Raw genomic sequence first — 23,801 nt, forward strand, 5'->3', positions numbered from 1 at the left:
AGTTGACAATGCTCGCTTGGGTTCTATCCTCGAGTCAGAGTCCACAGAACTAGTAGTGTGACAACACCAAGCCTTTTCCCAAAACCGTCAAGGCTGCCCGTTTCTATTGGTTTGCGCCATAAAGGACAAGAGACTGCCGGGCGTGGCCACAGCAAACGTCACCAAGCGGCTGGAGCTACTGATTGGAGATTGGTGGTGGCGAACTAACGCGGATGTCGAAAAGATCGACATTGTTCCCGAGTGGCGACTTTGAGCCCGAGTCCCGAGTCTCGACTTTCTCGCTGGACGCAAAGATGGCATTTCTGGCAGCCATCAGATTTGGCCATCAACTCCATGGGAGCCCGAGAGGCCGCCTACCTTTAGCTCGAGCTCAGGGCCAGGTCTCCCGAGCCAAACGACTTCCAGAGCAATCCGGAAAGCTCAGGCCCCAATGGTTTGCGAATATCCGGTGAATGAGCATGGTGCGGTCGTCTGCTGTTGAGGGGGTGATCTGGTCTCACAAGATACCCCCTTAACCGTGTTCCTGAATTCATCCAACGCAGTTTGCCAAACCACCTCGATGCCAAGCTGGTGGTATCCCGGCCGGGCGGTATCGCCGGCGTTAGTCCCCGTCGTGGATCTAGCAGAGATCGGCATTCCGGGACATCCAGTCTCGGGAGGATTCATCAGATGAGACGGTGCATCAGCCACAATCCGCCTGATCACATGTGAATGCCAACCCGTGCCCGCTGTTTGTTCTTTTACAGTCTCAATTTGGAAATCGGCATGCGAGGCATACGCATACGCAAGCATCATGAGTCTTTGGACATTGACGACAGAACAACCCAGCATTCAGCTCGTTTCGCTCTAGAAGGCAAATCTTGAGATCGTTGCAGAGGTCTCACTTCACTATCGCCATCCCTGCAGCCAAATTGCGAGACTTGCTGGTTGACTTTCCTACCCGAAACCTCGAGTTCGTCTAGTAAGATTCAGGTCCGGAGTGGTTCATAGAGCTCACTGATTGGGCATTGATTGGAAATGCGCTACCATTTTCTCTGGACCACCCTGTTGGTATAGGCACACTGGAGAGTTGGACATCTCAACGCTTCTCACACAATGCCTGCACTCCATGCCCACCTATGGCAAGCTCTATTAGGGGTATCGTGATTGTGTCTCTGCATATCGGCTGCTATCGACGCCGCCACAAGGGACCCCTGATATACACTTTCGGGTACAATCTCTCATCTGCTGGTGCGGGAAGAATGGACGAAATGCTCCGATTGCGAAAAGAACGAAGCCAGTCTTCCGCCCTTTCCTGACTTGCTTTTTTCTTTTCTTTTCTCTTTGGGTGGCAAAGGCCGTGGCAGCAGCAGAGCAGACCGAATCTTCGACTGTGCACGCGAAACTTGCGAAGCTTACCGCCAGGCCGGATATGTGAATGGACCGGCATCTCCTTTGGCGTGCAGCTGGACTAGTCAGCCTCAAAGTGAGATGCTACAGTGCCATGCAGTCATACGAGAACGCAGCTAGCATATGTTTCATCTGTCCATTCTGGCACCACTGCTGCATTGGGGCAAATTGCAGCACTTTCCATCATGTCTGCGATGCCATCAATCAAGTCAAGCGAGACAAGCGAGAATAGGACCAAAGCATAGCAGAGAAGCATGGGTTGACCGAAAACTGCAGCACTGGAGCTGCTTTGATGCTTGGCTGGGGCCCTGCTTGGCCTTGTCGTCTTGTCGCTAATTCTCAACCCCCTCCTTCAACCCACCCCCTGCCGGACTGTCTTACTTCGGGCTGAATATCCGGTGAGCCACACCTCTATTCACCCAGAACTGGAGGTGAGTTTTCTCACTCGCTTGCAGTGCTATCGACACGCCCGTGCGACAGACTCCGCACACCAGCCACATCCAAGAAGCACCTTTGCAACAAGCGAAATCAGACGCGCAACTCACTCGCCACGTCTGAATTAACACAGCTGCTCTTTGCCGATGAGCACGATGTAAGCTACGGAGCACTGGTATGGAGTGTCAGGCAGCTGGAACATTGTTCAGATATCAGGCGCGACAAGACTCAACACATGTCCTCTGGCCCACCAGCAGACGCCCAACCATACATACTGCACAGTGCTTGAGAGAGAGGGGAACAAGAAAGAGAAAAAACAGATCTCAGGTGTCTTTTGCCGATTGCTGTCCGCAGAAGCAACAAGACGATCGGCCCCCCTCACTGCGGGCTAATGCATGGCATCGCGCATGTCTCCCACCAGCGACACGGTGTGCCACATCAGCCGAGCAGGTGCCCCGAGCCAGAGCTGCGAAAGCAGTCGGCGCATCCACTTCCGCATGCCTCTGGCCCATCTGCTTCGTCTGTTGGCGATTGCTCATGCGCTATTTTCTCTTCCGGGGCTGGCTTGGCCCAACGGTAAAGAGGAGGGACGTGTGCAGCTGATTCGCCAGTTCGTTTGCGCTTTGAATGGGCAATCCTACTCGTACGAGTGCAGTCAGACTCCCCAAGGACGTGTCGCATGCAAGCACAACAACCACACCGAAACGAGAAGCTTGTGAGCAGAGCCACAAGTGGCGAGTGGCCGCTTGATCAACGGCGCGCGTTGATCTGGCTCTTGGCCGCTTCAGAATGACATTCGTTGCAAATGCCGGAAGAGAGAATGGAGCGCGAACATACCGCCTATTCTTCACAGACTTGATATGGAGAACTGCGTCGTCATATTCTCTGCGACGTGCTTGGTGGGTGCATCAGCTTTCCCCCCTTGCGTATAGCCAAATTTAGCATCGGCGATACACATGGCTCGTGATGCCGTACAAGTAAGTGATCATCGGTGGGTACGTGAGCTTCAGACTACAACTGTCCTTTTGCAATTTTAAGCCGCTCCTATTACTTCTTTTGCACACAGGTCCTCCGGGAGAAGAGGGGATGACCTTGTCAATTTGCAGAGAGCGGGCTGCATCTTTATGCGTCGCACAGAGCTCGACATGATGGTGTGACCCACGACCTGAAAGGTTTGCTTCAGTGCAAATTCAAACGAGCTGCGACGAGCTCAGACATTCAAAGAAGTTGCTGGGCGAAAATCAATGAAGTGAGACATATATGGCTGCAAATTGAAAATCAGTTTGCATAGATGGAATCCGGAGCATGTTCACTGAACGTCGAGATGCCTCCCCCCTTTTCTCCTCCTTGTTGAACGAGGGGGGAGGGGGGCAAGATCCTGGCAGCCTTCGAAAATATCCATACTAGTGATGTTGGGCTAGTGCCAGCACAAAGTATGAGAGAGTCTTTGCTTCATACGATAGGCCCGACGTTCCAGGGCCTTTATGATCGGGCTCTTTTTCGCGGTACGGGGTCATATATTGCGTGCCGACGACTACGAGCTATGCTTTTCCGCGGAATTCCCATCCTTAAATGAACCGGTAGATAAGAGCATGGGAGCAGCAACATCCCAGAGTTTTGCCAATAGACTTAAGTGCGTGGGCACTGCTTTGCTTAGAAGAGACGTCGACATGGCGATAGGCGGCGAGTTCAATGTAGGTACGGGACAGCAATTTCTGTGTGATGCATTTTGTTCGTGTTCCCATTAAATGAATCGTTTTCTGGCAGAGAGCCCATCACCGCTCATAGCCTCCTCCTTCCCATTGCGTGTATATCGTGTGCTAACATTCCCCCGTATCCTCCTATCCGTTTGTGTATGTAATGCCCAAAACCCCAAAGGGTGTCAAATCACTCGCGTGATATCCAGCTAAATGCGTGTACGGCCAGACCCAATCCAACATATGAAATACAGAGAGAAAAAGGGAAAAAAGAAAAGAAAAAAAAAGAAAAGGCGTAGAAAACGTAATAGTTGTATAATGAGAAGAAGAGGAAGAAGGGAAGAAGAAGGGGTAGAAGAAAGAGGAGAAGGGAAAGAAAAGGAGCGGCTGACGAGATGGTAGTGGTCTCAGGGGGGGGTATTCGAATGCAAAACGACCACACATCATGAACCCAAGCTCGTCCAGCAGAAAGTGAGCGGACGCCACTGTCGACGTCCCACGGCTCCTCGGCCGTACAGATATGCAATCGCCTCATGATAAATTCAAAGCGCCGTTGGTATCTTTGAAATTATCATCAACACCTTTCAACGCCAGCACATTATGTCTCTTACATGCCCGCCTCGCTCGAATTACTGTGTTCGTAGAAGAGAAGATGAACAAGAATATCAGAATACGCACCATGCAGCTGCAGTATGTTCGAGATGGCTGCCTAGAAGATGAGCCGAAGAGTCAGACCTGCCGGGATGGCGGCGGGAGGCTCGGGTGCATCGTCGACAGACATCTCCCAGTCTCGTTTGATGATGGTTTGGTCCAATACGTCGTCAATCTCCAGCTGCATGTCCTGGCCCTCTCTTAGCTCCTGAATGACATCGTCGTCCATCTCGACCTCGATACCGGTCTTGGTGACATGAATCGTCCGGACAATGCGCGAAGCGTCGAGTCCCCACTTGGCGGCGATTCGGCCGTTGAATTCCCGGAGCGTGCGCGAAGAAAGATAGATGGCCCTGTGGTACTCCTTTTTTCCGGCCTCCGCCTTTCCAGCATAAGCAACGTAGAAGCATGCGACCGGTTTCGTGGGTCTCTCAGGCGGAGGCCGGTAGGTTGGGTCGACGCCGAGAGCCTCAATCCAGCCAGTCAGAGTCCCGTCGTCTTCAGTCTTGCTGATCGTGGTGGGATTTTCAAGCCTCTTGACGGTGGTCGAATCGAAATTTTGCCAGTGTAGTCCGGGTCCGATGGCCGATGTTTGGGACGCCAGAGAGAGTGAGCTCGGAGAGGGAGACACCAAGGAGCCAGCAACGGAGCTGTGTGTGCTCCGTGCCGGCCAGTTGCTGCCTTCGCGCAAAAAGTCACCCTTGCCTGATATCCCGTCGCCCTGAAGGGATACGGGATGCAAATCGGGATCGTCGAGTTCTTCGCCCCGCAGATACAAGACGCTCACGGGTCTTGTGCTCGTGAACATATCCTGAAGTGTCTGCAGCTTGTAGTGTAAATCTTCTTCCAACGTCATGCGCGGAGCCGTACCACCAGCAGAGCTGGTCGAGGACATTGACCAGGTTCTCTTGTGCTTTTGCTTGCCGGGCAGCCCTGCCTTGCTTATTCCACTCGACCTCTTTCGTTTGAAATCCTTTAGCCCGCTCTCGGCTTGTGCAATTTGCTGCTTGAGCTTGTCGATCGACTTCTTCACGTGGGCAACATCGTTGGAGAGCTTTCGCTCGGCTCCATGATCCCTGAAGAGCTTGACTTTGCAGTAGCATGTCTCGGGGGCTGCGTCCGGGGGTGATGGTAGCTGGTCCGAGGCAAAGACGCCGGTCTTGGCACAAAGTCGTACAGGAATACCCTTGACTCCCTTCGAGTGGCTGAAATCAGTGGAGAGAAAGTTGAAGCGGACAGGAATATTGGCCTCGGCGGCGCCATTTGCACCCGGTGTCCATATCACGGAAAATCCGTCGAATGACGATGACTCCAACTCCACCCGGGTTCTTTTGTCGTCACCTTCGGCGGGCTGCCCAGCCTCGACATACTCAACCGCTTGTAAACGACCACCTCTTTGATGAGCCTCGTTTGTCCCTCTACCTTCCTTCCATAAACTCCAGCAAACGCCCGGTTTCTGTCGCTGTTGCTCGTCTTCGAAGGATATGCGCACGTAAGTCCTATATTTGGTCCCCGGGCTGACAGGAAGCGTAACGCCAGTGTCCATGATGGATAAGGTATAGGCCTGTCCCTTGTTCAGGTAAGTCACGGGGATCTCGGCGGCGTGCTTCACCATGGCTGTTGGAGCATTCAGCGTTGCGTGGAATCGAAATTTCTCGGCAGAGGGGTGAACCATATGGGCGCCGATGAGCTGCTGCGGGTGTAGTGCAGAGGCGATTGTCGGCATACGCTCTTCTGACGGGTCTGAATCCATCGGAGATCCATCATGGTCCATCGTCTCGTAACCCGTATCGTGATGTAAGAACTCGGTCGACACGTATGCTCCATGAGGTGGCGGTGCCTGAGCAAAAGGATCATAAGTAGCAATTGGGAGGCCTTCCATCGCAGTTGCAGGGAAGCCCGCCATGTTGGGAACTTCAACGCTTGGCTGGATAATGTCGAGCGTCGTCGGGACCGACAAGGGTGTCTCCAAACCGGTGGTCATCGCCATGCCGGGAGGGTGATGCATCTCTACCGCTTGAGGCGGAAGCAAGGTGCCCGATCCTCCAGGCGTAGGAGGATAGTAAGTCGCTTGAGCACTGTTAACGCCTGGTGTAAGGGGATTGAAGGAAAAGGCGTTAGCGTCCAAGAGTGAGGGTGTGAATCGCCAAGGGTCGTTGACAGCTCGAGGCGTCGGGTCCATGTCTCGAAAGGCCTCATTCTCGATATGTACTCTGTCATGTTCTGAATCAGCAACTGAAAGAGTCGAGTCGGGCGAGCGCGCAAACAGAGGGATCCGCCAAGCAAAAGATTGAGGCAACTACATGCTCGCGATAGCCAAGAGTTCCGCCTTGAGGCGATGTTCCTTCGATGAAGACGCAGCGCGACCTACCTCTCATGAACTGGTGCATTGATAACAGGCTGAAAGACGGCGGTTGTTGTCTGAGAAACGGCTGGAGCGGTAGGCTCCGTGACGCCGGTCGAGACCTCTGGGAACTGCTGTCTGAAGTCTGCCAGCAACTCATCGTCGGGCTTCCGTGCGCTTGTTCTACAGATGAAATGTAGCATTAGTAAATAGAGGGTTAGCAGAGCGTGGGGGGAGAGCTGTATGGAGCTGAGGCAGCGGGAATTCCCAACATCAGGCCATTATCCACTCCTCAACGACCCATCAACCAAGCTGCTGAAGCAATATCAAAGAGCTGGTTCGGAGTTTCAAGGAGGGCACTGATCGCAAGGGAGTATGGAGATGATCTGCTCGCGATGGGGCGATACGGGACAGATAGGGAAAGACGCCTCACCTAGAACGAAACATGTCTGTGGCGATCCGACGAAGCGCCTCTGTGACGAGAGACGCTCAAACCTTGGATGCGCTTTGAGATATTCGATGTGGTATGATTCTGTGGTCTCTCGACTCTTTTCACCCAGATCCCAGCTATGGCCCCCCTCCCGTTTGCCTCTTTACGTACGTCGCAAGGTAGAGGCGGTTAAGTGATTTAGGGAAGATGGCACTGCGATAAGCCGCGCAGGACGAATCCCAGGTGCAAAGGGCGGATACGATTGTCGAAGCTCAGCAAAGCCGGGAAAGCTGGAGCTGGCTGCTGCCGCGATCCGCATTCACCACCTCGGAGAGTTCTTGGCCGCTGTAAGCACAACGCCGGTGACACAAAGGCGCCCTTGAAACCTCTGCAGCTCTCAAACCCCGGGGCGCCAATCTGGCAGTGATTGTTGTCGTCGTCGCCTCGTCGAGTTTGTGGCGCGCGATCCAAAACGAGGGGGAAGGCGACGGGGATGGCCAAACGGGGGTCAAAGGATGCAACGAGAAGAAAGGAAGAACAGGAAAAGTATGATCAAACGGGCGAGCAAAGAGACGTTGCCTCGAGGCCCGTCGGCTGGTGATGGAGGCGCTGGGCCGGGTGTATATTAATTAGAGACGCAACTGTCGGCGGGGCCAAGCTTCCGATCTTGGTCGGTCTCTCCCCTAGCAGCAGCAGGCCTAATGTTCTGGACCGTCTTAGGCGTGGAGCCCCTGTGCTGTGCTCGTCTCGCAACGCTGTGGCTCGCCCTTGTCCCCTGCTGTGGCTCCGTGCTTTGGGGGTGCCGTGGTTGGATTTTGGGGGCTCTTTGATTTTTTCGCTTTTCCTCTCGGTGCTGGAGGCGGTTTCTGGCGCGTTGGGGAGGGGGGTGGTGCCGCCATTGAGGGCTGCATGGGGCAGATGCGACAGCGGATCGAAAAGTGAGTGGTGAATCGGCACACCCCGAGGAGCGTCTCTTAGCCCATGGGCAGTAGCTCAATGCGGTGCTAGTCCCAGGCCGTAGTGCTGTCGATGGAGAATTTTCGCTGGAGCTGTGCTAAGTGCTGGCCCTTGAATCCCTGCCGCAGCTTGGCCCTGGGTACTCGGGTGCTTGGCTTGGGGGGGGTCTGCTTCTCGGACAGCAGTGGCTGACCAGAGAGACTCAGGCACACGGCCAAGGCCGTTTGGCATGTGGGCGCGCGTTTGAACAATTCGCCTCCTCCAATCAGCCCGGGAGGACCGTTTTCGATGGCGTTGAAGGTGGACAAAGAGAGTCGGCGCTTTTCGAGGTGAGGCTTTCGAAAGAAAAGAAAAGAAAGAATTTGGCAGACGAGAGAGGAGAGAAAAGGTTGGAGGGTTTGGAAAAATGAAATCGTTGTTGCCTTATTATCTAAGGTATCTGTGAGGAGGAAGGAAGGTACATACGAGGAGGAAGTCTTACCCATTCGTACTTATCTAGGTAGGTAATACATGTAATGTCAGATACCAGTGAGGCAGGTGCAGTAATGGCCGTTGCCTTGATACCTTGGGTAGAAAGAGGTAAGGAAGGCAGGCAGGATGGTCATCAAACGCTTTGACAGTCATAAGGAAACTGCGTCGAGCATTTTGATATTCAGAGCAGGTGCAAGGCTGAAGGCTACCTTCGCAGCTAAGGCAGGTAACAGCTCCAACAAATTCAACTGACGAGACAATTTTCTTCTAATACCTAGCTTGTAGATGCTGGACGTCTGTCCGTTATTACCAGGACGACATCTACAGGCCATATCCATGTCATGCACGGCTCTGCATCTGGAAGAGGCCACATGCAGTAATACTGGCACAGGAATACTCTGAGATCCGTACATGCCCACAAAGTACGGTAGGTAAGGTACATTTGCTGGCCCTTGTCAGTCAGTCTGCACGCTCACCGAATCTTCTCCTGCTAGGCCACAGACACAACGGTATGATAGCCGCCACATACGCCGCGGGAGGAAATCGCACGGGAAAACGAGCTTACGCCGTCTCGTCTCGTGATCCGTCCAAGCCTTCTCGAGCGTTTGATACCGTATCCATTCCATGGGTGCAGTGACAGGGGAGTGTGAAGAGGCACAGTGCGGGATGCCGGGTGTCGCTCACAACATGGGTTCGCTGAATCAGAAAGACGCAGCGACAGCTTCAGCAGCCACGTCCGGAAGATGGCCCGGACGCAGCCAGTTCGACGTGCCATTTGCTGCTTCTGCTCGCGGCTCTTTCATATGCGGCATGGCCGCCTCGGCGCCACCAGCCACCACGAGGCTGCCTGAACGGCTCGAACGGATTCCGAGAGACCTGGCTGGCCTCCGTCGAAATCAAATGGTATTAGTGCGCGACAAAACGCTCGAGGTCCACCAGCTCATATCACATCCGTTCAGCACCGTCCCGCCGATGCCCCTCATGTTCATTTTGATTCGGTTTTTTTTTTTCTTGGTTTTTCTTTGTTTCGCCTTGTTAACGACACTAATTATTGGCGGCCAGTGATCAAGTACCAATGGGAGCTTCTTTGTTCAATAGTCGAGATGGCAGGATGCTGAGTTGACGCCACAATGCACAAACGTAGGTACATGCAGCCTTCTTCAAGACGATATCCGAACATGGATTGGGGGCATCCTTACATATTACCCGTTGGATGTCTCACAATAACCGCCCGCCCAGGCACTCTAAGGGGATCGTCCGCATGGGTTCGTCGTCAATTTTTAGGTAAACACGTCCGACTGGTGTCAAAAAGGAAGAGAAAAAAAAAAAAAACAAGAAAAGAAAGAGATTCGGGCAAGAAGAAGAAAAGGAACAAAAAAAAAAAAAAAAAAAAAAAAAAAACCTCTACAAGCGACTCCGTGTGCTCCGGGCTTAACGGAGTCAAAACGCTGCTACCAGTCATGAGAGCTCTTCTTCTACGTTGCGGTACTGCTGACACCCTCCCAGCGCCCGCCATTAGCTGGCGTAACTGGTAGGTGATTTTGTCCTCCACTTCCGACTGCAGCAATCGCCTATGTCGACGCCACTATGGGCACTTTCAACAACGTGTCTCGCGTCCACGTCCTTACCATCATGAACGGCGACGAACCTCCGCAGGCTGCCATTATTCGCTATCCACGCTGAAAGTCGTATCGAATCGCCGAGGCCAGGGTGTGGTTGCAGAATGGGGAAATAGGAAGAAAGCCACGGAAGTCGTTGCTTTGAATCGCCTAGCGGACAGACCCGTGGCAGCGTGTGGCTGTGTCCACGCGGCAGACGACCATGCAAGGAGCACACAGAAGGTATGCCGCTCTGCTTACAAGCACATGGGCCGAAGCATTCCATTTGGGATACGGAGCCACGGCACGGTGCGTTTAGGGCTTCACCAATCACCCATCCTAATCCACCATGGCCCTGATGGCCCGCTGAAGTTTCTGCTCGGGTAAAAGTGAAGAGGAAACGATGCAAAGAGGTCGAGGAAGAGGTAAGGGGGCGGGTAGGGTAGCAATCCAGCAGCCCAGTTGGATTGCCGCCCAATCAATCAGACAATGGCTGATACCAAAGCCTTTGGTCTTTGGCATGCCCCCTGTCAGGCCATGAAGCTCTGTGTTCTATCACGCATTGCACCTGCCACGAGAAAGGGCTCGTCAGTTGAGCAGAGGCGATTTCGACACGACGATCTGGGAGTGACTCCCGACCTGGCCGATACCACCGCCATTGGGTTCTCACGAGTCAGGGGACTGCCGAGATCCCCCCTCAATTCTCCAGCTGCATCGTCCCGTCGCCTTTAGGACGGTACCCGCTCTCGCTGTCTCTTTCCTCAACTACGGAGCACTTGGGTGGGCGAGCAGGGGTGCCTAGGCGTATACAATGAGCATAACAGAGCTGGGAGGGCACAGATCTCAGCTCTTTCAATATTATGGGGGGGGTCGGACTTTGACAATTTGGGTTGCCACCCCGGCCAAGCAGAAATCAGAGGGGAGCAAGAAAGGGAAAAGAGGAATCACAGCAAAACGAAGGCTTACTGTATTTTCCCAGTGCCCCAGAAACCGAGAGTCTCCAGCCACCCCGTGCCAAGCAACGAGCCTTTGAGCGTGATCCGGGGCGAACATTGTCTGGAATCGTATGATTGCGGGAGTGGCAGTAAGGTTGGCAACAGTCGCAATGCTAGCGATGATTGGCGATCTAGTTGGGCTCCGAAACGGTGGCAAACTGTGGCTGAGCAGATGTCAAAGAAGAAAAATGCAATTTTCGATGGTGAATGGCTGATCAAGCTAAGGTTCGGGTAGTGCGTGCGAATCTGCGTTGTTTCCTCGTCTCTCGACTCCTTCTTTTCATTTGTGGGTGTCTCTTCCGATCATCGACTGCTAATAGTTATCTACTACTACTAGTACTGCTACTACCTGGCTGACTACCTCAGCTAAGGGAACATGGGTATGTCTACCAGCCAACGCAGAGTGGCCAGGATGGACTGATCAAATCTACCTACGGATAGACATGCCATACATACCCAGTGCTTGAGGTGCTTACAGCTCAGCTCGAGATAACGTATAGTATCTACTAAGCCACCACCTGCACGGCATATGCAGAATAGCAATCACATCTCACAGCAGTTCAACGGCGCATGCAAAATCCCCGTGACACCAACACATACATACATACATACATACATACATACATACATACATGATGTGTTGCGCCCCTTTCCAGCAGTTGTGAGACGAGGCACTGACTTGGCAGTGAGACACCCGATGCAAAAGCCGATGCTAGCCCACTGCAACCTCGTGTGATAAGTGAGCGATCAAGTCTACCTCACGATTATGGACACGAGCTAATTCATCCAACTCATCCTACCATGGGTTCTATGTACTATGTATCGTGAAGTCCCTAGGTAATTGCCGTTGTATGAATCAATCAACCAGTCAAAGCCATTGTCGTTGGATCATTGGATCAACCAATCCATCATGTAGCGTTTGTTCTCTGCCATCTTTGGCCGAATCGAGTCCGTAATTTACGGAGACACTTGCAATGTGTAGTGTGGCTTGTCGGTCTAGTATTTGCATCCTGAACCACTTCCAGTATAGTACCTAGTAGTAGGTACCCAGAATCCCAAAGCCGGGGTTCCACAAGTCTGTTTTCCTCACACGTATCAACGTCTTCTCATTACCTACCAATCAGTCTAACGAGGCCCCATCAGTACAACGACGTCTCACAACTGTTCACAGTGACATTGTCATACTATCACTCGATTCTCTGTAGTGTAGATGACTCCATGGATGCACCAAAGCCCTCTGCAAAGCCGTCATGATGGCCGCCTCTCTTCCCTACCACGAGCCAGGGATCGTCACGATTCTCATCCAGACATCGTTCCTGCTCCTCCTCAACATCGCCAACTTTGTGCTCGATCACAGCCTCTATTGCGGGCTTCTTGGGCAGATATTCGTAGGAGTTGCTTGGGGAACGCCCGGGAGTGAGTGGCTCAGCACGGAAGCCGAGCAGGTTGTGGTGCAATTGGGATATCTCGGGTTGCTGCTCTTGGTATATGAAGGTGAAGCATCAAATCCAAAACTGCCCAACCGATGAATTACTCTCATATGATTTGTGGAGCTGATGATTGATGCGTACAGGCGGCCTGTCGACCTCTCTGACGGCCCTCAGAGCAAATCTATGGCTCTCTTCATGCGTTGCCGTCACGGGCATCAGCGTGCCCATGGGCCTCTCCTTTGTCCTGCAGAAGCTCAGCAGCGCGACACCTCTTCAGGCTTTTGCTGCCGGTGCCGCGCTGTGCTCCACGAGCCTCGGGACAACCTTTACGGTGCTTCGATCAACTGGTCTGATCAAGTCCCGGCTCGGCGTCGTGCTCACGAGTGCTGCCATGATGGATGACGTTATTGGGCTTGTCATGGTTCAGATCATTTCGAATCTGGGGTCGTCTGTCAATTGTATTGGTGCTGTTACTGTTGTCAGGCCACTTCTCGTCTCCCTTGCTTTTGCTGTCTGCGCTCCGCTGGTTTGCGTCTTCGTGGCCCATCCATTCACACTATGGTTGAACTCTCATCGGATAAAGCACCCAAAGGGACTCGTGAATCAGCTTGTCAAAAAAAGGGGGACGCCGTGGGTCATGCACAGCTCCATTCTTATCGGCTGTATTGCTGGGTCGACATATGCTGGTACTTCTAACTTGTTCGCAGCGTATATTGCAGGTGCTGCCATCAGTTGGTGGGATTCAGAATTCCAGGATTCTGTACAAGAAACATCGGCGGCTGTAACATTGGCTTCAGAGCAGAACGAAAGTACGAGCCATACTCAGCATGAAAACGGCAATGCGTCTCTGAGCGCAGCCGAACATTCCCAGAAGGTAGACTCCTCTGGAAGCGCCGTATTTGAAAGATATTACTCACAGCCACTCGAAAGAATACTGAAGCCATTCTTCTTTGTGAGTGTTGTCCGCCCTCTGAACGAGCACAGGGCCTTGCTAACTTGTTGGAGGCGTCGATTGGCTTCTCCATACCAATCACTGAAATGTTCCACGGCGCCATTGTGTGGAAAGGGATCGTATATACCACTCTCATGATGGTCGGCAAGCTGCTTTGTGGCGTGTGGCTTCTTCGCATATCAACTGCGTCCATTCTCCCACCCAAAGCGGCGGCCATCATCAAGCACCTCAAGGTACAAACGCCCCATTTCTGGGGCCGCGTTGCCCAAAAGAAGTCGAAACCGCTTCAGAACTCGACTCCTCCCGCTCATCCGCCGCATTCCCAAGAACCTCCAGCAACCTCCCAAGAGGCTTCACCGCCATCTCCTCAACCACGTCCAGACTCAGTCACGCAAACAACAAACTCCCATTCTAGCCCTGCAGGGACCAATCCGCGCTCAATCTACCCTGCCTCCATCCTGGGCTGTGCAATGACTGCCCGCGGTGAGATCGGCTTCCTCATCTCGTCCATTGCAGAAAGCAACAAGATCTTCTCTTCAGCGAACGCCGAGGAGGGCAAGAGCTCGGAGATATTCCTCGTCGTTACTTGGGCCATCATGCTATGCACTATACTTGGCCCTTTGTCGTTGGGGCTTGTGGTGAGGCGGGTGAAGCAGTTGGAGCAGGGCGTTGAGAAGGAGGGTCGCCTTGTTCAGAAGGATGTTCTTGGTGTTTGGGGTTTGTCTTAGGCTTGAATCGAATGATATGAAGGAGATGAAGGAGATGAAGCATGACAGCAGGATCAGCTGCGAAGCTCAAATGTCATCATCTCGGTACTCATCAGAGGGGCAAATCAGGAAAGGCAATCTGAATCTCTTTGAGCTCTTTGAGCTGATATTCGACGCCAACAACCGACAATCCATGACAATGAATCCCCTCAATCTCAGTCGAGCTTTTATACTTCGTTTTTCACGGCTCTGACTTAGACTAGTCGGCCTTTTCGTTACATGCATCCAGCGGAAGCTCAATAGGTAACACGGCCCAGATTTACGATACCAATGCGGGCATCCCCCGGCTCAGGAGCCTTACACCGCACTCTAGGGATAGGCTGTGGCTGTCGTGTGCAACTGCCAGACGATGAGACCAAGAGTCACATTCTTCTAGTACGATGAAGTTCAGTAGAACTTATTTATTGAAGTCTAGTTGCTCCTCATGTACGTTCATTTGCTGGCGATTTATGTATCTGCTGCTCTAGAGGGTTGGAAATTTGAATGTTTGCAAATTGGTTTTGGGTACTGATGGTGCTGAGAACAGTGGCTGGTTTGGGGGGGGGAAGTCCCACTGGGAGTCAACCAGGGGAGAGTATAGATGATATGGGGGAAACTGGCAGCGGCGCCACTGATGTGGCAAAGGCGAGAACGAGAAGCTCTGGATATTTCAGTGAGCGAACGGATATTGTGAAGACTGGTGAACAGGTTTGACGTTGCAGGCGTGTAAAGGTGAGAAAAGGCGTAGCAAGGAGATGGTATAGCTGAAGGATTGCGGCAACTGTTTGGACATAACTTAACGTCAGCGATCCTTTGATGACTTTGGCCCTATTGCATCACCAGCTCTGATGGATTCAAAGGACGCAAATACCTAATAAGACTATGCAAGTTGTCTGATATAATATGTAGTTTACATGAAGGAATTCAGGGTAGTAGAACTGAAGCTTACAATAGGGCTTAGAGGCATTCCATATGCCAATCCCGGCAGAGCTCCCCCCCACCTGTTGACGCCACACCGAGAGCTTCACCGCGGTGAGAAATTTCCAGCCCTTGCTCAGTTGAGTCACCACCACATGCTTGTCGCAAACCAACCTTCTGCCACCCCAAATCCGAGAATCGCAAAGCGCTCCCACTCTTTGCGCTTGGCTCTTCCACGCAATGTCTCACAAGGGCAAGAACAGCGCCAGCTCGGCAAAGGGCAAGAAGCCCTCCAAGGCCGGCGCCGAGAGCAAAGGCGAGGATGTGCTGCAGGCTGTGGTGCGTCTCATCGTCAGCTATCGCGGGGTTGTCGAAGAAAAGTAATGGCTAACCGGTGGGGGGGGGACGTGCTTTGACAGGTGCTCGCAGACTCGTTCCAGGACCGATACAAGCCGTTTACAGTAGAGACGCCGAGAGTATGTTGATTGCTGCGAAGCTGGGGGTGGGGAGCTTGGACTGGCGGGAGCATCATGATCGCAAAGCTGACGTCTCATGGCCCTGCAGTGTCTTCTGCCGCTGGCAAACACGCCTCTCATCGAGTATACGCTCGAGTTCCTAGCCATGAACGGCGTCCAGGAAGTCTACATCTACTGCGGCGCGCACACAGACCAGGTCGAGGACTACATCGGGCGCTCTAGATGGGCGCCGTCGTCAAAATCGTGCCCGTTCTCGGTGCTGCAGTTTGTTCGGGTCGCCGACGCTCGGTCGGTTGGCGACGTCCTGCGCGACATGGACAAGCGGTCATTGGTGGACGGCGATTTCCTGCTGGTGCACGGCGACATGGTGTCGAACCTGATCCTGGACGGCGCCCTGGCGGCGCACCGGAAACGAAGGGAGACGAGCGCCGCCAACATCATGACGATGATCCTGCACAGCGGAGGGACAGAGGAGCACAGGACCAAGACGAAGGGCATCACGCCCGTGTTTGTCGTGGACACCAAGACGCAGCGCTGCCTCCACTACGACGAGATGAACCCGCTGCAGAGCGACCACTACCTCTCCCTGGATCCCGCCATTGCCGACGAGCTGTCGACCGAGTTCGAGGTGCGCGCCGACCTGATAGACGCGCAAATCGACATCTGCACCCCCGAGGTGCTTGCCCTGTGGTCAGAGAGCTTCGACTACGAACTGCCGAGGAGAAACTTCTTGCACGGCGTGCTCAAGGACTGGGAGCTCAACGGCAAGATGATCTACGCCGAGATCTTCGAGGACGGCTATGCTGCTCGAGCAAGCAACCTGCAGATGTACGACGCCATCAGCCGGGACATCCTTGGCCGGTGGACGTTTCCCTTTATTCCCGAAAACAACATTGTTCCCAAGCAGGCCTACAAGAAACACAGCAACAACGTGATGATTGAAACCGGCGCCTCCCACGCGCACGACGCCACGCTGCGGAACTCCGTCATTGGAACCGACACGAGCATCGGGTCCGGAAGCAAAGTCATCAACAGCATCATCGGCACCGGCTGCACGATTGGCGCCAACGTGACGCTGGAGAACTCGTACGTCTGGAACGGCACGGCGATTGGCGACGGGACCACCGTTTCGCAGTCCATCCTGGCGGACAACGTCGTCGTCGGCAAGGGCTGCACAATACCCGCGGGCTCGCTCATCTCGTACGGCGTCCACATCAGCGACGGCATCGCCTTCTCGACCGCGGCGGTCCTGTCGACGGTGACGTCGACCGGCAAGCAGGTCGCCAACAAGGACACCAACCTCCTGGGCCCGGACAGCAACGCGGCGCCCTTTTACGACCCGGAGGACGACGAGCTCGACGACGAGGACCCGTCGCGGCTGCAAAAGTCGCTCATCTACTCCCTCGCCAACTACAACCTCTCCAGCTCCTCCATCTCGACGCTCGCCTCGGACGACGGCGCTGACTCGGACGACGACGACGCCGACAGCAACCTCCTCTCCGCCGCCGACGCCGCGCACTCGAGCCGGTCCCGCCTCTCGTCCTTTGCGTCCGACGACTCGGCCGGCAAGATGTCGTTCCACGCCGACGCCGTCCACGGCCTGCTCGACGCCCTGCGCGCCGACTCGGGCGACTTCGACTCGGCCAAGCTCGAATTCATGGGCCTGCGCCTCGCCAACAACGCCTCCGACGCCATGATGCGCAAGGCCGTCGCCACCGCCTTTGCCCGCCGCGCCGTCGAGCTCGTCGCCCCCGAGCACGGCGGCCTCGACCCCAGCAAGGCCGCCGAGCGCGCCTTGACCGCCTGCAGGGGCGCCCCGAAATTCGTCAACGAGGTCGGCGTCGGCGGCGGCCAGGCCGCCCAGGTCGACTTCATCCTCGCCCTGCAGCGCGCCCTCTCGCATTACTACGCAAAGGGCCAGGACCAGCAGAGCGGCGGTAAGACCGCCACCCTGCTGCCCGCCATGCTGCAGCAGCTCTACGCGCTCGACATCCTCGAGGAGGAGGGCATTCTGGGATGGTGGGCGGATGCGCGGGCGGTGGATGGCGAGGCCATGGCTGGGCTCAAGGACAAGTGCAGGGTGCTTGTTGAGTGGTTGGAGAATGCAGAGGAGGAGGACGATGAAGATGATGACGACGATGATGATAGTGACTAGACATGTCCAACTCGTGAAAAGATGGCGCACCATCACAAGAAGATACAGTAAAAAAGACAAATAACATCATTCCAAATCTTGAAAGTGCAAATCAAAGAAAGGGGGCTAGGGGGGGCGTCGAGACTGGGATAAGACATTCGCCCAAGCTGGGTATCATTATATATATTTTTGGCCTGCGTCATGCATGGAAGCCCAAGTAGCTAATCCGAGTTATGTCCTACATTTAAAATCAAACATGCCCATCCTGTTTTCTCCGAGCCATGCGGTCTCATCGTAAATGCAATGTGCCATATAACGCCCATGTTCCCAATCTGTCTCAATGTCGTTCTTGACAGCCCATGTTCTGCCTGCTCTGTCTTGCGGAGACATATGTTAACTCCTCAAGACTACTGTGCGTCAAACCCCGATCAAAGAAGAGAGCCCAAAAAACCCTGCGCTCGATCCGGCCATCCTTCTCTGCGGCTCATCCCAGTTGCAGAAACCCCACCTTGTTCATATCGATGCTGGTAGCAATATAAGCAACAGCAAAGCCATCCTACTTCTAATAGTAACTCTGCAAATCTGCACCGATGGCTGGCTGTCCGCCCATTGGGCGACCCCGGCCAAGGGGGCCTGTGCCACCAGCAGCGGCAACTTGAGGCGCCTGGCCCCTGGTATCGACGTCGTCGAGAGATCGGTAGCCATGGCCACCGCGCCCTCGTCCGCCTCGTCCGCCCCTGGCGGCGTTGCGATGGCCCCGATTCGCGTTGCCGCCCTTGCCACGTCCCCTGCCAGTATGGAAGCTCCTGGTCTCGTTTCGGTTGGTGTACTGCACCGACCGACCCGCCCACTCTTCATCCGCGTTGTGCTTGCGCTTGTGCGACTTGTTGGCGAAGAGGCTCTGGTATTCGTCCTCTGTGGGATCCTCGGCCTCGATACGAAGAATGACCTTTTCGTCAACGGTCGTCTCAAACGTAAAGCGCTCCTCGGCCGGCAGGGGCTGCCAGACCTTGATCTTCCCCGCATCCATGGGGCGAGCGCCCTTTCTGAGTGCGAGAACCACAAGGGGGACGGGGTTGTCAGTGTGATACTTGGCCGTGTGCGGCACAGGACGGACACACGCAGCCCAGATGGAATTGTCCAAGCAGGCAGTTCCGGTGACTTCCCACAACATCTTGCTGCCCATGCCGCCGACCTTATCGAGAATGCTTGCTGGGCACGGCCTGGGGCAGATGAGGATGTTGTTTGCGTGAAACTTGAGATCGCTGTTGGGTATGTTGGCAGGGATTTTGGCCAGCTTCAAGAGCTTCTTGATATCCTCGGCGCCAATCATGTAGCTGGTGAAGAATACCGTCTTCTTGATCATGAGCTTGCTCTTTGACGAAGGCTCCTTGCACAAAGCGGCGTTGTGCTGGTTGATCATGTGTTGGACTTCGGCTACTTCGACGACGGGGTCAAGAAGAGTAGAGACATCGACCACCTGGACGACATCGGCCGTGATGGGGCCTCGCGTGGGCGCCTGGATCTGACGCCTGTTGTACTCGGCAAAGAAGTCTCGAAATCCCTTGGTATGCCGCGGGCGGTCCTCGTACACCTTGATCTCCGTAGCCTGCGAGTACGTCTCCATGAGGGCCTCGAAGAACAGCTGCTTGAAGTGCATCGTATTCTGGAACGCTTGGTTCGTAGGGCTCACCCTTGGCTTCAAGCTGACCATGTCGAACTCGAGTCCCTTGCTTGTGATCATCCTCTTGATCAGCTCGCCGAAGCCATGCTCAGACCGGCCGGTCAGCAGCACGCAGAGGGCATCCGGCTGCTTGGTACTTAGCCTGACAAGGTCGGCGACCTTTTCGTTCCACCAGCCATCCCAGGCTCGCTTCTCTTCCTGTTCGGCACCGTCGCCCGTGGCTGCGAGGATGCGGTTGTCATGCCACCATCCGCCATTGGTAAAGGCTTCTTGGGTCGCGAGCAATCCGATTGTCGGTCCAGTCCACAGGGAGGGGTTCGGCATGGGAGTTCTGAACACTGAAGAGATTCCTCAACGTCAGTATCAAAGTCGTCAGATCCGGCCTGCTGGTGTGATAGCGGAAGGGAGATACGCACGTGTGTTGTCGAAATCGTAAACGTGAAGCACTTTGATCTTGTCGACGGCTGAAGTTATATTCGTTAGCTCATCATCCGGCAAGGCACGCGGCCTGATGCATCAAGGCGCATCAGGCCGAAGATGGCAATGCAGCAAGACGAACCTGGGAGCTGCTTCGTCAGGATGGACCATCGACTCAGCGCCGTGACAGTAAAGTGCGAGCCCTCGCTCTTGGGGGCGCCATGGTATGCGCTGAAGGCCGACGCCATGGCGCTCGACAGCAGGGCGACGAGGCTGCGACAGCGGCTGCGGGCAGCGATGGCGACGATCCGGGATCGGGATTGAAGACGGGATTGGAGGCTGCGATGCGTCTGGGCGAGGCGGGATGAAGTCGAGATGCAGGCGCTGCTGGGCCGAGGATTTTGGATCAGGCTCGAGGTGGAATCGCATTTGCCGGCTGCCCATATATAGCTGGTGCTGGTGCTGGTGCTGGTGCTGGTGCTGGTGCTGGTGCTGGTGCTGGTGCAGGCGGGCCTCCAGCTACAGCGCCTGGCCCTGCTGGAGGACGGCTGCTTTAGCGGGCTGCGCACTGGAGCGTCAGCACTCACATCAGCGATCGGTGCGGCGCGGCAGTGGCTGCTTGAATCAGAGGGCCCGTCATCCATGGATGATGGGCAATGATGGATCGTTGGCATTGATCCAATGCAATAATGGCATCACCGAGGACCTACCCTGCATCCATTGCACAGCTGCCAGTTTGCCAGCCTCGTGCTCATCTGGGGACGCAGATGGAAAGTCTGGGGAGAACGTTTTTGAGTTTGTGCTGCGCGTCGTGTGTCTGATGTGAGATTATCTCATCAGCCGTGCTGCTCCAACAGCTCTCGAGACCTACCTCAGTACATGTAGCTGCATCTGCCGAGGCCGGGGCTTGTAAGCTGATCAGCCTTTTGGGCGACTCGCGAGTGATGCGGTGGCGATAGGGTTGACGCTTTTCACCCGCGTCTGGTCGTATCGCGTTTGATCGTCTGCCTTGCTCAACTTTAATTGATGAAAGCGGCACAGTCGGACGCCGTTGGCCGCAGCGCATGTGATTTTCGCTAAAGACAAACACCGGAAAGATCCAGGCAGTCTATCCAGCTTCCAGCTTCCAGCTTCCAGCCTCCAGCCTCCAGCCTCCGTTCCAGCCTCCCATGGCATCTCCGGCCAGTGCAGCCGTGCGCTTCCTTGCGGCTTCGAAGAAGGCGCCTCAGGGGGTCCTGCAGCTGCGGCTGCACGTCAAGCCCGGCGCGAGCAGGAACCGAGAGGGCATCCAGGCCGTGACGGAGGATGCGATTGAGCTCTGCGTCGCGGCGCAGGCCAAGGATGGCGAGGCCAACCAAGCCGTGATCGAGGTCCTCAGCGAGGTCCTGGATATCCCCAAGTCGAAGCTGGTTCTGGCCCAGGGCGCCAGATCGCGGGACAAGACGGTGGTTGTGCAGGACTTCAAGGGCGACGGAGCCTCGTATGCCAACACAGTCCTCGAGCTGCTTCATAAGGCTAGCTCAGCGGCCTCATGATCCATGGTTGGAAGCGCCATTTTCTTTCCTCAACGGACAGCGACAGCGACAAGTTCCCCTTTGCCGCACCCATTGATAACATGAACCAACGGCCGCACGCAGCACTTTTGCTCTCACCACTGCTCGCCGGTGACTCAACGCCGCTCACCCCGCCATTCATCCCCTCATCTCCCACGCGGTGCGCTTCAACGTGCATGGCACAATTACTTAACGAGCCCTGGAGCCAGATACCATCCAGGGCCATGAAGGATAAAGAATTCATCATGAGACAACCGTCCACTACTACATCCCACCATGGCTGAGCAGACTTTTACCATCAAGGCTCTTCAGCTCGAAGACGTGCCCGAGGCAGCTCAACTCAGCAGCGATGCCTTCCTGGCGGATCGCCAAACCCAGATGAAGGCTCTCGGCCGGAACCCGTTCAACCTCAAGGAGTACCACATGCAGAGCCTTCCGGAAATGCTCAAGTCGCCGCGATGCGTGATACTCAAGGCCGTCGACAACGAGACGGGGGAGTTTGCTGGCTTCTGCAACTGGGGGCTCATTGGGTTTTCGCCCAGCGAGATGCCGGAGCTGGAGGGCAGGATCCAGCCTCCCGAAAGGCCGGCCGCTGCCCCGGCATCTCAGTCAGAGGACGACAAGGATGATGAGGGGGAGGAGAGGAATAAGAAGCCGGAAAAGGAGGAGGCGTCCCCGCCCAAGCAGAGTGTTACCCCAGGCCCAGAGGCCGTCCCCGATGCCGAGGACGATCCCATTGAGCGGCTTCAGGCTCTGACGGGTGCCGACCTGGACGCGTGGCAGAAGGAGGTGATGCCCCCGGGCACCAAATGCCTCGTGGTCATTGGGCTCTCGGTGTCGCCAAAGTTCCAGCGGCGAGGCATCGGATCCGCGCTGCTGCGCTGGGGCACCAACATCTGCGACGAGGCGGGCGTCTTTGCATGGGTTCACTCGTCGGAGCCGGCGTGGAGGGCCTACGAAAAGGCAGGGTTCGAGGTGATACGGTGCCTCGACGTGGACCTGGACGAGTACGCTCCGTGTCCCCCTCCCGACGAGGGGCCGGGTGCGAAATGGGGGCATTATGTCTTTCGATATATGAAGTATTTTCCAGCCAACGGTTAGGGTTAGGGGTGGTCGGAGGAGGGGATCTATGAAGCATTCCAGAGCATCCGAATACTAGGTAGTACCTACACGACCAAGACGACCCCCAACAGCGCCCATGGGCCTTCGCTGTCTAGGTATCTAAAGCTGGTTCTGTGTACTTCCAGCCTACAAGTGATAGCACTCCTATTTCGTGCCTGGACAAGTAGCACAAAAGCGCCCGCACATGACGATGCTTTGCATAATGTCATCGAGATACTACCAACATCTGACGTTACCTTGTCATTTTGAGCCCGAAAGACGTGCATTGCTGGTAACCTAGTACGAGTACAGTGCTGATCTGCATTATGCGGGGGAGAAAGGATTCGGCAGAGGAGCGTCAAAGTCAGATTCCAATCGGGTCTCAGCTACCTAATTATAGGACGAGAAAATGGGAGAGAGTCTGCAAAATACCATGTTCAGGATGAAAAGGAGCACAACAAGGAGTAGGTATTCTCCGTCCATCTCGGCAGGTAAGACAGCCCGGACTAGGAGCTGAGACTCAACGGGATCCTGTTCCGACTGACATCGGGGTCAAGGTATGGCAAGGCAATAGTACTACTGTTCCTTTTTGCTGCTCGTATGATAACCATGAGAGTGAGACATGGAATTCCTCCCTTGCGTCTTCTCGCTCCATTTCCAGCAAGGCACAATGCAGACACAGCCCGCATGCCACTCAACCGTCTCTGCCCGTGTAGGTGAAGGCCCAGCTTCTGTGTCTCATGACTGATTCACGTATTTTTAGAGACTCCTCATCACAGTCCCGATGATATCTATAGGTACCTACGTTCATACCTACCTCTTTGTACGCGCACATAGAACCCAAGCCTCGAGAACACCCCCGTTCGCACTCGCACAAAGCAGAGAATGATCCCTGAGAGGCAATCTTGCGGAAAGCCGGTCCGGCTGAGCCTAACTCGAATCCCACCCTGACGGATGCTGGACCCGATCAGCTCTGGTAGTAGTATCAGAAGAAGAAGAAGAAGAAGAAGAAGAAGGGAAGATGTAGCGGTACCGAAGACGGGGATGGCCTGCCACGACATGCATGTACTCCTACCTACCTACTTGGCGCATATGCTTACAGACCTGAGCTGCAAGGGAGAAAATCCCACCTTCTTGTGTGTTTTTTTTTACTCTTTTGCCCAGATTGGTTTTCAGCTTCTCCTGTCTATACTATTTTCTCATGTCTGCAGCTTATTGCATTGGCCAGATATCCATCCACCCCCTCGTCCCTTGCTTCGTCGTGCTCTAGACCGCGTACCGACGCGACGGAGCCCAATAACATCTCGACCCTGAGGCGGCAGAAGAACACCGAGAGGCGGAGCCGTGCTGCAGCCCCATCTCAAAGCACAAATGCGGGCGAGTGCCGCCAGAATTCACGGACTGCTGCTGCTGCTGCTGCTGC

General features: G+C 54.8%; 6 protein-coding genes across 6 annotated transcripts; 4 read left to right on the forward strand and 2 right to left on the reverse strand.

Annotated features, from left to right (window-relative positions):
* Positions 1-4,230: 4,230 nt before the first annotated feature.
* Positions 4,231-6,719, reverse strand: TRIREDRAFT_60761 (uncharacterized protein; the record flags this gene model as incomplete). Its single annotated transcript, XM_006965020.1, has 2 exons — positions 4,231-6,385; positions 6,544-6,719. The coding sequence occupies 2 exons, from the start codon at positions 6,717-6,719 to the stop codon at positions 4,231-4,233; spliced, it is 2,331 nt and encodes a 776-aa protein (XP_006965082.1).
* Positions 6,720-12,220: 5,501 nt separating this feature from the next.
* TRIREDRAFT_22181 (uncharacterized protein) lies at positions 12,221-14,077 on the forward strand (the record flags this gene model as incomplete). The annotated part of the gene is made up of 4 exons (XM_006964774.1): positions 12,221-12,461; positions 12,541-13,349; positions 13,403-13,582; positions 13,640-14,077. The coding sequence occupies 4 exons, from the start codon at positions 12,221-12,223 to the stop codon at positions 14,075-14,077; spliced, it is 1,668 nt and encodes a 555-aa protein (XP_006964836.1).
* A 1,176-nt stretch (positions 14,078-15,253) lies between these two features.
* TRIREDRAFT_121569 (uncharacterized protein) lies at positions 15,254-17,646 on the forward strand (the record flags this gene model as incomplete). Its single annotated transcript, XM_006964859.1, has 2 exons — positions 15,254-15,352; positions 15,578-17,646. 2 exons carry the CDS (start codon positions 15,254-15,256, stop codon positions 17,642-17,644), a joined length of 2,166 nt encoding a protein of 721 aa, XP_006964921.1. The 3' UTR covers positions 17,645-17,646.
* Positions 17,647-17,854: 208 nt separating this feature from the next.
* TRIREDRAFT_77466 (uncharacterized protein) lies at positions 17,855-20,016 on the reverse strand. Its single transcript, XM_006965021.1, has 3 exons — positions 19,867-20,016; positions 19,724-19,771; positions 17,855-19,645 (listed from the first exon to the last, which is right to left on the reverse strand). Exons 1-3 carry the CDS (start codon positions 19,970-19,972, stop codon positions 18,186-18,188), a joined length of 1,614 nt encoding a protein of 537 aa, XP_006965083.1. The 5' UTR covers positions 19,973-20,016; the 3' UTR covers positions 17,855-18,185.
* Positions 20,017-20,893: 877 nt separating this feature from the next.
* Positions 20,894-21,259, forward strand: TRIREDRAFT_106828 (uncharacterized protein; the record flags this gene model as incomplete). The annotated part of the gene is made up of 1 exon (XM_006964860.1): positions 20,894-21,259. One exon carries the CDS (start codon positions 20,894-20,896, stop codon positions 21,257-21,259), a length of 366 nt encoding a protein of 121 aa, XP_006964922.1.
* A 294-nt stretch (positions 21,260-21,553) lies between these two features.
* TRIREDRAFT_106829 (uncharacterized protein) lies at positions 21,554-22,378 on the forward strand (the record flags this gene model as incomplete). Its single annotated transcript, XM_006964861.1, has 1 exon — positions 21,554-22,378. The coding sequence occupies one exon, from the start codon at positions 21,554-21,556 to the stop codon at positions 22,376-22,378; it is 825 nt and encodes a 274-aa protein (XP_006964923.1).
* Between the last annotated feature and the right edge of the window lie 1,423 nt (positions 22,379-23,801).

This window comes from Trichoderma reesei (genome assembly GCF_000167675.1).
Source record: "Trichoderma reesei QM6a unplaced genomic scaffold TRIREscaffold_8, whole genome shotgun sequence".
Lineage (NCBI taxonomy): Eukaryota > Fungi > Ascomycota > Sordariomycetes > Hypocreales > Hypocreaceae > Trichoderma > Trichoderma reesei.

What these genes read in the sequence shown, in the direction of transcription:
- TRIREDRAFT_77466 (XM_006965021.1), bottom strand. Translation starts at nt 19,972, where the DNA reads ATGGCGTCGGCCTTCAGCGCATACCATGGCGCCCCCAAGAGCGAGGGC. An exon ending in CCTGACGAAGCAGCTCCCAG is followed by an intron (nt 19,772 to 19,866) that starts GTTCGTCTTGCT and finishes ATATAACTTCAG; the next exon opens with CCGTCGACAAGATCAAAGTG. An exon ending in TTACGATTTCGACAACACAC is followed by an intron (nt 19,646 to 19,723) that starts GTGCGTATCTCC and finishes GAATCTCTTCAG; the next exon opens with TGTTCAGAACTCCCATGCCG.